Genomic DNA, 12,648 nt, shown 5'->3' on the forward strand with positions numbered 1-12,648 from the left:
CCTACTGCTGTTTTTCTTTTAGGTGTTTTGAACTTTCTAATTTATTTATGTATGTTGCTGATTGGGTTAAAACAATTATGTTTTTCTTAAAGTTGCTAATCCATATCAGTTACAATAATTTTTTTTCCCAAATCAAATGCACTTCCAGTTTGATCCTCTGACAGAAAAATGTCACAGAATACTGTTTTATCTCCATGGTGAAAAAGTCTGCCCTCTCAATGCTGCTATTCAATGGCTCTTGATCAGGTCCACCCAAAGATAGGAATTTTTATCCTACAGAGCCTGTGTATAAGTCAGACTGTTCCTTTGCCCCTTCAGGTGGCTTTGTTCTTCTCCACTGGCATGGGATTGAGATGACGAATTTTTTCTTTGGTTTCTTAATACTACAGACAGCAGGATTATTGGGATTTCAGCTCTGTTGCTTCTGCTGAAAAATGTAGATTGGAAGAAGAGTTGAAGGAAGTCATGATGCATTTGACAGCTCTTTTCTCCTTATCTTAGGTTCATTGCAGATGGGTACAGCTGGTGCCAGTTGGAAACCAGACATTTGTATCAAAAATGATGCAAAAAAGACGTTTCCATTTTGGTTCCAGTGTGCTCGCCTATTTATCCGCTATTATCCATCCAGTGTTAGGACTAGATCTGCAAAAGTGAAACACACAATATCACAAACACAGACAAGAATTAATATCACTGCAGTGGCATTTAACGCCACATTAAAGCCCCTAAAATGCAAATTATGCTTTCTTAGGGGCTGTTGCAAGTGCTATGCACCACTTGATTCTTTTTATGTGTAATCTTGGTCCCAGCTAAAGGAAAAAAATAAGACAAAACTTATACATTGTTTTGAACTGCCCATCATTATGGGATGCTTTCCAGCTGAAGAAAGTTGCTATTTAAAAAAAAACCAGAACAACCTACTGCTGGTTGAAATTACAGCACAGGAAAAACTTGAAAGTATTTTCATATTTTAATCCATTGTTTTCATTCAAAAAAGAAAAGCAAAATCGGATTTTTACTGTTCCTGAGAAACCAGATTTAATCAGGCTGTAAGGTACATGCTTAGGTTAAAACCTGTTCAGTCAGGTTACGTTTGCATCAGCCATCAATGTCATCAGATGGGAGCTGGATCTGCAATTGCTGGAAAAAAAACAATTGGTGCTGAGCTCCCAGCACCCACACCACAGTCATTTCAGGAGCTTTTCCTGCAGGTTTGTTCACATTGCAGCCAGAGTGCAGAAGGTCCACTTCCAGAGTGCATTTCCCCTTTCCGGTTTATTTTGAGACTCCATAAAATTTAATTTAATTCATTATCTGAAAAGTGATGCATTTACAAATGAAAGGTAAATTGCTTTCCATTTAGTTTCACAATGATGGCTCCATCAGAAAGGTTCTGCCAGGTCTAGTTTAGAGTTTACGCTGGTATATGGACGGTGGAAGATAAATCCTGCAGTGGGACTGGCAATGGACTGGTTTGGTCATTCCTGATTTCAGCACTTTTAATTAAAATAAGGCTGAGAAACATATTTTAAGAAGATAATGAAAGAAGGTCATTTTGAAAAGAAGAGTTTTATTTTAATTTTTAATTCCGCTGTTAGGGATAGTGGTAATTGCTTGAACTGTAATTGCCACAATTCATGCAGTTTGGGAATGCAAATAGCTGATGAGCACATATCCATGTCACATTTAAAATGAGTCTGTTGTATTTCATGGCTGTGGAAAGTGCCTGAGAGTGCTGATTAATGCTGACTCTGCTCGAAGTGGAGTCACAGTGGAGTGATTTGTAGTTTAAGCAGCCGTTTCAGTATTTTGCTTCTGTGCATCCGAGATTTGGTGTTGAATCGCCGGAGCAATTTTGCGATACCTTTTGAACATCCAGCAAACTGCGTGGGGAGGAGAGGAGGATACGATGGGATGCCTGCACCCTGGCATCTCAGGTGTGTTTGTTTTCTGGCGGTGCTGTTTCCTGCGCTAGGGCTCCAGAAGCCCTGTTCCAAGGGGACTGGCAGGGCAGAGCCGCTGGGTGCTGCAGTCCTGCAGGAGGCTGCGGGTCCTGCTGGAGCAGAGCTGCCACATCCCACAGCCAGGAGGCACGGACACAGCGCCAGGGTAATGACACGTTTAGCATTAAATATCCGTGTGCAGCAGGGGGAGGTGATGGAGCAGAGCAGCAGGGCTGCTGCCTGTGCCTGGGAATTAAGGCGTGACTTTTGTGTTGTAGCAGACTGAAGGGTAAATAAATGAAGTTTGCAAAATGACCTAGCACGTGTAGCGAAGTTTATAGGATCTCTCTTGGGAATTGTATTGCTGTTCTGAATTGCCTCAGCAGCCAGAGACATCTGGATGCAGTTGCAGGGAAAAGGGACTTACCATTTTTTTCAATTTTCTCTCTAGATGGAAAATAAAAAGAAGTATAAATTCAAATTGGTGAAATTCTGATGGGATTTTATTTTAATGTTATTTCAATGCTGTTTTTATTTTAAGCAACTGTTTCTGCTTTGAGGTTTTGGATGGATGTTAACTTTTCCCTCCCTTGTTTTCTAATTCACAGCATGCTTTTTTAAAGTCTAGAATCTCATTTGCCCCCTCACCTTGGTTTTTTTTTTTTAGACCATGAAAGAATAAGTTTGCAGGTAAAGAGAGATAAGATCTGTAGTCTAAGACCCACAAGCAAAAGCAAGTACTGCAGATTATGGGAAAACAAGCCTTATCAGTTTGATAAAGGGCACAGAGAAAAAATGTCAATGAAACTGTACCTGGGTATACAAATAGACAGGAGGGGCTGAGCACCCATTTCTTCCTTCTTTCTTTTCCTTCCTTCTTTCTTTTCCTTCTTTCTTTTCCTTCCTTCTTTCTTTTCCTTCCTTCCTTCTTTCTTTTCCTTCCTTCCTTCTTTCTTTTCCTTCCTTCCTTCTTTCTTTTCCTTCCTTCCTTCTTTCTTTTCCTTCCTTCCTTCTTTCTTTTCCTTCCTTCCTTCCTTCTTTTCCTTCCTTCCTTCTTTTCCTTCCTTCCTTCTTTTCCTTCCTTCCTTCTTTCCCTTCTTTCCCTTCTTTCCCTTCTTTCCCTTCCTTCCCTTCCTTCCCTTCCTTCCCTTCCTTCCCTTCCTTCCCTTCCTTCCTTCCCCCCATTCCTCCTTTCCTTTCTTTTTTTTTGATGTGTTGTGGTGTTTTTTTTTTTTTTTTTGTCTTTAGTGTCTTTTTCATGATCATTACAAGAAAAAGAGTCCCAGGAACAACTCTCCAAATTCAGTCTGCTCTTTGCCAGGCAGTGTAATCTAGTAGTCTCATTATCCGTTAATTATTTCAAAAGCAATATTAGCATCACAGTCCTTCAGTCTTTGTCAGTATTTTGGATGTATTGGACATCTCCGCTTGCAGTGCCTGATCGTGATTTAGCCTTGCCAGTTCCCTTCAGGGGTGGCAGAGCCATCTGCTCTTGTGGGCTTTTACAGAGCAGGCATCCAAGAGCAAATTTTATTTAATGCAATATGTCTGCTGATGAGGATGACTTTCTCAGCTCTCCTTTTATTGCAGTTTGTTACTGGACATGGTGGTAAGTAGAATTCTGATTAAAATAATCTGTAATTTTCTTTATTTGGCAGATCTGAGCTGGGACACTGAAGAATTTTTTAGTAATTCTCATGTCCTGCTGTTTCTGGTTTGGTTTGTTTTTTGTTTGGAGGATTTTTTTGGTTTTTTTTTTTTTTTTTTAATAAGAGATGAAGTGTAAGTTGAAACTTATTTTACTTTTCAAAGGCATTGAGGGAGAAATAACTGATTTAATTGCCTCTTCTCTCTTGTTACCTTTTTTGCAGAGTATCTAGAGGGAGTCTTACCTGACAGTTAATATTTATAATGAGGTTGAAAAACATTATTTTGGTTAACAATATTACTATATAGAATGTTGTGCAGTATTTCTTCCTAGCTGTCCTTCACACAGCTTCTGCTTCCCTTCCTTCATTTGCAGCCTCTGTAGCTCATTTGGTGGCTGCTTTGTGATACCCTGCCTGCCATGGAGGGGTGATGGTGAATTAGCATTTCTCTGATATGTTGCAAGTTCCATGGGGGTGATTTGTGGAGTTGTCTGCTCTCCCATATCAGCATTCCACTCCTTAATGCACTGAAGCTCCTTATCAGAGGAATGCTGAAGTATGGAAACACATTAGGAACCTCAGTCTGAACAGGAGACTGGGAATGCTGTGCAGATCCACATGTATTACGTTTCAAAAAGCAAAAGACAGCCCCATTCTTTTCAGACTGAGATCACCTGTGAAGTGTATCTGAATTCAGAGCTGCAGCCCAGATTTAGTAAGGGACACAACAAGAGAAAATGCTTTTCAGAGCTCGTTCTTTTTCTGTGCCAACAGCAAGTTTTTTTTCTCCTGCTGATTTTCTTCTGGAGCTAAAATGCTCAGACATGACAGGAACCTGGAGAGACTAATCAGTCATGAACTAATTCCAAAGTATTTCCCAAAGTGTGTGTGAGGTTTAAAACCACCACTTCTCAACTTTGAGGTGTTTTGTGGTCCTTTTTTAGCATTTTGTCAATCGTCTTTTTGCTTCAGGAAAAGCAACCTTCCAGTTTCTGGTAAATTCCTTTAATTTAGTGTATCAAGAGCATCTTTTCCAGAGGTGGTCAGGAATTTCTTTGAGTAATTTTTTTGTCATATTTTTTTTCCCAACAGATAATGTGAGTTGGTTTGGGGTTTTTTTTTCCTTCTCTTTTCCTTCCAATTGAAAATGCAGTTTGGAAAGTCAAGTTTTGTCTAAATGTTTAATTTTTCCATGGAGAGAATCCACCTTTCCTTTGGCTGCTTTGCCCAGAAGGCATGTGTTAGTTCTGCTGGGTGAGAACTGCCCTGCTGCAAGGCTCTTCACTTCCCAAGAGAAACAAGTGAAGTCAGTAATATCCTTCCCAGTAGGCAATTGGCAAGCCAGAGGAAATATAATTTCACTGATCAGAAAAAGATTCTTTTCTGGAAAATGTTGTCCATGAAACTTTCTGATGTGTGGCTTTTTTACTTTGGCTTGACTGGGACTAAATTACTCCCACCCTCTTTGGAAACACAAGGGTTTTGTCAGAGAAAGTTTTCTGTGTGGTTTTATTCTTTTTTACTCCTAATTTTTTCTTCTTCCACATCCTCATTCTTCCACTGTCTGTCAAAGTAATTTCTGGGGGTGTTACAGCAGGGTAAGAAAGGTTAGCCAAGATCAATTTTATACTAACTAATCATGTTTAAAATGTGTGGAATGGAGATCTCATCAGAAAATTGGATTCGTGTTGGCCATTCACATGGTAATCTACATATTTTTACCTGTCACTTACATAACTTAAAAAGTTAAGGAGTAGTGAAAAATTCTACGTTGAATTTGAAAGTTTATATTGAATCTAATACATGCTGGAAATTTCTGTTATTTCTCCTATTTTTCTGCAGCCAGTACAAGGCTTTGACTATGCCAAGCAACACTTGGGTCAGCAGGGAGCAGAGGATGAGGTTTTACCTGTGACTCAGGAGACTGTCATACTTCCACTTCCAGTCAGAGATGCTCCTGCCTCCCAGGAGAGAGAAACCACCCAGGATGGGAGCACCATCAAAACTGCCAAATCCAACGAAACAAGGAAAAGGTATGGACTGGCATCTGGGATCTTTCCACAGAGGGGTTTAATAGGATGTGTGCTGATGGCTGCTGTAAGGTTTGGCAGCCGGGCTCTGTGTGTGGCAGATGGCTCCTCTGTGATGTATCCTTGGCATAATGCTGGTCTGTGCTGGATGTGTAAGATTGCTGCAAAATATGAGATAAAACCAAATAAAGTCTTCACAGAGGAGGTGAAGTGGCTTTTATATGGATGTTGGTGTTGCACAAGAGATAAGCCCAAATGGAACATGGGACCTGTAGCATGAACACTGATAATTTCTCAAGGAACCAAAAGACAGGTCCTTAGCCACTGTCAGTTGCTGAAACTCCACTGGCAGGCTCTGTCACTCCAGAATTGGACCCAATGCCTTCACTAGCAGAAGGGAAAACCCTGAATAATAATAAATTATGGAAGACCTCTAGATCCAAAGCATCTACAGCAGGACAAAACTTCTGAAGTGTAAGAATAGACTAGATGATGTCAATGTCTAGGGTAAAGTGTCCCAGGTTTGCACTCTCTTCATGTGGAGTCTCTAGGGTTGTAGGATCATGGATTCAAGATCCCCAGGAAGCTATATGGCTCCTCTTCTCTGCTGCAGGGTCCAACACCTCCCTAACTCAACTTTATCTGCCTTATTTTAAAGTCTTCCACTGGTGGGATAATCACAGCCTCATCCAGAAATCTGTTCTTTTCTGCCTTTCCTGTCAGGAAGTTTTACCTCATGTCTGCCCTCAACCATCCACAGTATAGCTGAATAGAAGGTCATTTGTTTTGCATGCTTTGAGGCCATTTTTATCTTGACCCATTCTCCTTGGTATTAAATTAGAGTGCAGCTGAGGAATGGTACTGAAGGGAAGAGAGGAAAATAAACCTGTTAGGTAGACAGCCTGAATGGAGGTAACAGTTGTGTAGTTCACAGGAATTACACAGGCCTGGCCTCTTGAAGGGATTTGATAACATAGGAGAAAAGCAGCTAACTAGTGCAGGGAAATTCTAGAGAAAATCAAGCCTTCCTAGCTGGGTCACCTCATCTTGTCCAATATTTTCCTCTTTGGAATAATGGGAAAGCTTGGAAAACTCAGCACAGTGTTGCTGCACACTGTGACACGCTGGAAGGGGAAGGTGTCAGCCAGCATGGTGGGGGGCTGGAGAGCTCACCATGCTGCTCATCTGGGGGTAGGCATCCCCAGCAGTCATCAGCTAAGGTTTTCCCTGCAGAAAAATGGAGACAGAAGGATCCTGAGCTGGTGCCTGGTTTGTCATACTACTTCTGCTATGTAGGAAATCACCTGGAATGTGGAAAGGGCTGTCTGCAGGGAGTACAGCAGAGAAGAGTGAGCCAGCTGCATTTGGATGTAAACTGTTCTGCCATTTAAATTCTGCCATTTAATGCCAGTGAGGAGGTGTTCACGCTATAAATCACTGAAATGTGAGGGTTAGGTTCACAGTCCATGTGAAACAAACAGCACTTGTCCTTTTCAAAGCCTTCCATCCTCTGAAGAAGTGACAAATGGAAGATGACCCTGACACCGGCAGTGGTTGCTGGTGCTGAGCAGGTTAAGTCTTTGCAGGAATTGTTCTTTAAAATATTTTGAAGCCTCTCCAAAGCCATGTGTAAATACACATAAAAAATGTAAACCAGCTCTATTAATTAATCCTCTAACCAAAGTGATTAAGCACTTCACTCAGTCCTTTGAGTGAGCGCAGAAATCCCCCACTTAATCTGCACCATTTTAAACAAATGCTGATAAGCAAAATTGATCCAGGAAAGTTATTCTCATAAAATGTGTTGAACCTTGGTGCCCTTCTAAGCAAATAACTAAGAGTTAGTTTTCCCTCCTTCAGGGTGATTACTTGAGTAAGTGAGAACATGTAGAATTTCAGTATTTTTCATTCCCAGGAGCTGTGTCTGGAAATGGAATTTAATGGTTGCTGAAGATGAAGAAATATTTCTTGACCTTTTTGTGTTTGCTCTTTCATTCAGGATACTTTACAGCCTGGAAAGGGCAATTCAAACCAGACAGCCATGAAGTGGCTGGTAACTGATCAGAGTATCTTCTCTGCTATCACCACTGAAGGAAATTTCTCAGTTAATAATATGAGGGCCACTCAAAAAGGATGAATATTTAGATTAGCGTCACCACAAAAATAGTTGTGCAAGCTATCCATGCTCACTTCTTTTCTGTGTTCCCACGCTGAGCAGATTTTCTTCAGGTGTTGGTATGTCCCTGGATGAATTTTTTTACTGGGCTGGGATTATTCATTTAGCAGAGACAGACAGGTTTATAGGGGAGGAATCCCTCTTCTCAAGAATATTTATTTTCAGTAGAACTTCACAAGGAAACCCTCAGGCTGGACTGAGCTGGGTTGCATGCTGAGTTCTCCTAGAGCCCTGTAGCTGGAAAGGGCCTGTCTCAAATTATACATATTTCCACCTAGGCAATTTTCGAAAGGGAATCCCCAAGAGTTGCTTTTCTCATATTTGTCCCTTGCTGTTCTGACCACAGTAAATGTTTTCTACTTATAGCAAACAGGGTGGCCAGACCTGAGGGTTTCAAGCAGATGATACAGTATTGGCAATGATTTACAGGATGGTTTTGACAGTTGTTTTGTTTTAGTACCATGTTCTGGTTATAAAACCATTGTGACAGCAATAGAATTTGATTTGATTCTTTATCTCTGTAAATGGAAGCCTCTGTGACTAGGTCCATTTTTTTCCCTAATGTAACCTCTTTACATCACCCTGTCACTAGCCATGACAATTCAGTGGTAGATTGCAGATAGGTTTGTGAATAGCTACACAGGTCCTGTGGAGAGTTTTCATTCCCTTTGTGGCAAGTTTCACATGAACAAAAAATGTGACTGTGTCTGGATGTGGACTAGCACCAAATGTACTATTTTCTACTTTGGCCTGCTTTTCCCAACTGTACATTAGGATTTGAGTTACTTGTCCACCCCAAAAAGCAGAGAAGCTCTGGTGGGAGCTTGCTCCCAGTGCAGCCCAGAGCACGCTGCTCATTTCTGTCCCTGCTCCTCACTGGGACTGAAGCACAGTGGTTCTGTCCTGGCCTCCCTCCTCACCCTGGGCAGGGACCAGTTTCAGGATAAGGAGATGCAATGGCTGATTAAAGCAAGCATTTTCTCGGGTTTCAGCCAACAATTGTGCCAGTTAAACCAGGTTATGTGCCAAAAGGAGAAAAGGAGGATTAATCTTATCATGCTGTGTGTGCATACGTGCAAAGTGAGTGAGTGAATTTTGCATTGTGGCTGACAATGGTTGACTGTAAATGCAGGCTAAATAAAGGAATTGGTTTAGCCATACATCCAAAACCAAAGATCTACTTTACTTTTTCTGGGTTAATGACACTGAATTGACAATGGGACTTTCTGTCCTCTGTGGTGGCACTTTTATCATTGTGGGGATTGTGCATGAGGAGCAGTTGCATTCCAAGCCACCAAGATGCCCATCAGCCCTGAACTAATTGAGAAAGTCGTGTTCACCTCCCATCACTCTGCTCCTACCTTTACTGTGTTGCTGTGTGCTGTTTGTATTCTGTCTCCTTTTGGTACCAAATCAGACTCGAAAACTCAGTGATGCAAACTGTGCAAATGAAATAACCTTGAAATGAGGTTTAACAGAAAGAACTCATGTCCTGCCTTGTTGCTATGGTTACTTGCAGCCAGTCCCCAAGTCAGAATGGCTCCATCCTCAGCAATGGGTCGGGAAAGCCCAGCTCCGGCCGGAGCTCCCTGCAGAAAGTGATGGCACCCCAAAAAGTGGCGAAGGACGAAGGAAGGAAAAGGAACGGTGAGAAGTGTTTGTTGTGGTCACTCCCACAGCCATACCCACACAGGCACCAGGGGTGCTGAAACCAATTTCTGGTACCTTCAGCCGTCACTGGGCATTTTGTGTGTGTGGCTCATTTTTTGGGTTTTCTCCTTCCCCTTTACTGCTGTAGCTGTTTCTCCAGATCCCATGAAACATTGTGTTGTTTGCTCTTTGTGTGGGCCCTTGCAAATTTTCTTGCTTTTTTGTTTTTTTCCCCTTTTTCTTTTTTCTTGAAATGCCAGTAAACTAATGAAGACATGATGCTGCTTAGTAGGTGGACAGGGTTTACAGCTTTTTTTGTTGTGTAGATCCCTAAGATATTAATTTCCTCTGCTGCTGCTTCTAAGCTGGCCCAGATCTGATGAAGTTGAATTAATTAGATAAACATTAATTTGAGAAAGTGTGAAACAGCCAGTGCTTTATCTTTCCTCACATCCTTGGCACACCTGTTTGTCATTAACACTTACTGGCAGCTTTTCCTGATGCACCTGGGATATCATGCTGCATGTTTCTTAGGAGACCTTGCTTGATGATGGTGACCTTGTGACTCAAGGTGGACCAGGAACATCTGATGAAAGTAGTGCTGGATCCCCTTTCTTCCTTCCTTTTCTTCTCTCTGCTTATTTTTCCTGAGTTATAGCTTTGTTCCCATAGCTGTGTTTTCCTTACAAATAGAAAACAGTGGCTAACAGGTTCTAAGTTTCAAGGGGGTTAATTATTTTTTCGCTGTGTCAAATATCTCACTTTACAAGACAATAACATTTATGTTTTCCCCAGTTAAAAGCTATAATTTCTGATGTCTTTTTTCTTACCCACTCAGGAAAGCCAAACCAGTGCCAGGTGCTGTTTACATGGGTAGGCAAAATAATCTAGTGAAGGTATTTTTTGTTTTGTTAGGTTATACATCTTCAAAGAAAATTGGTAATAACTCAAGTTTTTTTGTTTTTCTTTAAGAATTGACTAGCATCTAGCATCCTTTCTTCTGATCTGGACTGTAGTGCATTTCTGGAACATACACGTGCTACTTAAATAGACCTCGGAATGTAGTATAAGGAAACAGTGACCTTTTATTTTAAAGATTAGTTTCATTAGAATTCAGGAGGAACCTGTGCATGAGACACCTTATCTGCAGAGCCCTTCTGGTAGAGACTTCAGCTCCTTGTGGGGGAAATCTCTTCCCTCGACTGCCATGGCCCTAAAAAGGGTCATCTGGCACAGATATGAAGGGGAATGAATACCTTGTTCCATGGTAAAGAGGTGGGAACTTTTTAGCTGTAGGCATATCTTTTAAGGTACGTTTAAGAGAGTTTCCTCAAACAGGCCTTTCAGAACAGCTTCTGAGAAGGAGGATGTGGTCATGAGAGATGAAATGACCTCCTCTTATCAGAATTAATGGACTTCAGCTTGGAGCTGTGTGATCCCAAATGCCTATTGAGGTTGAAATTAAAAAACAAAGCCTCAATGCACTCATTACTTCTCATCGCAGACCCTGCGCTTTGCTCCCCCGTGCTGTGAATACGAACACTGTTGTTTTCTCTGACAGTTTGTTCTTTCTGCAGGGTTTTACCTTAACCCAGTGTGATCAGCATCTGCAGAAAGTTGTCTGTTTTAAAGTTGTCCAGTTCAAGAAGGAAGCTGCTTTTCTCGCAGCTGTTTGCCTGAGCCTGCTCCAGCTCCCCAGCCTGCCTGTCGGCTGGTGGCTCTCACACGCACGTCGGCAAAAGCAGCAGCAGATTTTCTTCTCTGACAAGCAGCATCTTCAAACTGGAATGAATCCCTTGATGGTCACATGTTGGATTTGGGGACTCCAAGTCAGAATGGCTCATTAGTTGCCATAGTTACACACCAATTTTAGATTCTATTTCTTGCTGACATTTAGTTACAGGGAGAAATGACAGCACTGGATGTTACCTCAGTACGTAAATTCTATATGGCTTGTATCAAAATTGACTCCAAATGGAGTGTGTCAGGGCTGTGAGTGAACAATGTGAAACCAGCACAGTGACAGGCTTGGCTTCAGGACCTGATGCTTTGGATGATCAGGAGAATTCTTCAGCTGAGCATTATTTCTACAGAAAACACAAAGTATCTACTTGAATCAAACAGTGATAAGCTTTTGTAAGATAACAGCATGTTTTTTCTTGAAGAACACTTATTATTATATTAATAGAAACTTTTCTTTCTAATTGATTGTTGATGAATTCTACATTCATTTACTTTTGACACTTAAAAAAAATGAAAACATTTTTTTAAAAGTGCCAAATTATGTATGTTAGAGGACTGTAATATGGATGAATCAGCCAACAGAGGTACTGGCAATTTCTGAGATGGGTTTGAAAGAGAATGTGGAAGAGAATAACAGGATATTAGCAGTTCTACCTATCATTTATCAGGCCAAACGTCATTCAGGGAGAAGCAAATGGCTGAACCCAACTCAGACCTAGAGAACTAAAGCAGCCCACAGTACAACCTTTCCTTTCACCAGCTCCTCACCAGATGAAGCCAATGAAATTGATATAGGTTGTTTTTCAACCTTTAAGTGTCTTTGGAAGAGTGTGAGTACTCGTTTCTTTTTTTAGAGAAATACAAAAGTTTTGATTTGCTATCAATTCTCAATGAAGCTTGTGACTCCCCAGGTTTTGGGCTAAGAACATGTGTAGTTGAGCTCAGATTTGTACTTAAACCTTATCATCACAGGTAGAGATGGACAAGCAGCATTCCCAAAGAGTCAAACTTCCTTGTGTAAGAAACTGGATCAACTTCTCATTTTCCAATCATTTGGACACTGTCTTTGAAAACAAATATAACTTTTCAGAAGTCATTCAGTCAAGGACCTCACTCCTTTTTAAAATATCAGTCTCTAAGAGTATAATTTCCTTTGTCCAGGCAAGAGCTGTCTGTAGGAGCGAAGTAGCAGGCGGAAAAACTTGTCTGTACTATTGGCTTAGCTAAAATCAAAGGGATTTTTGGATGTCACTCAGCCAAGCTATGATACACTGCCTCCTTTATTCTACAGAAGCGTGGGCCACTAGTTTTCAGTCTGTCTGATGTGGCAGCTCAGCCGCAGAGCCCGTTTTTCTGAATTTCTGAGCAGTTGTCTGTGGTGACTCAAGATAAAATGAAATATGGCAACAGCAAGGTTGTCCAGTGGCAGGAATGTAGCAGCTTGGACACAGAGTTAG

At 41.2% G+C, this 12,648-nt stretch overlaps 1 protein-coding gene across 1 annotated transcript in view; it reads left to right on the plus strand.

Annotated features, from left to right (window-relative positions):
- Positions 1-12,648, plus strand: part of KIAA1549L (KIAA1549 like) — a gene marked incomplete at its 5' end in the record, with an annotated part of 123,285 nt that overhangs the window by 76,802 nt on the left and 33,835 nt on the right. Inside the window, 2 exons of the mRNA XM_082283924.1 lie at positions 5,435-5,625; positions 9,318-9,445. Coding sequence (XP_082140050.1) covers positions 5,435-5,625; positions 9,318-9,445 — 319 coding nt within the window. The remainder of the gene's footprint in view (positions 1-5,434; positions 5,626-9,317; positions 9,446-12,648) is intronic.

The sequence above is a fragment of the Coloeus monedula genome, assembly GCF_965178545.1.
Source record: "Coloeus monedula genome assembly, chromosome: 6".
NCBI classification, from domain to species: Eukaryota; Metazoa; Chordata; class Aves; order Passeriformes; family Corvidae; genus Coloeus; species Coloeus monedula.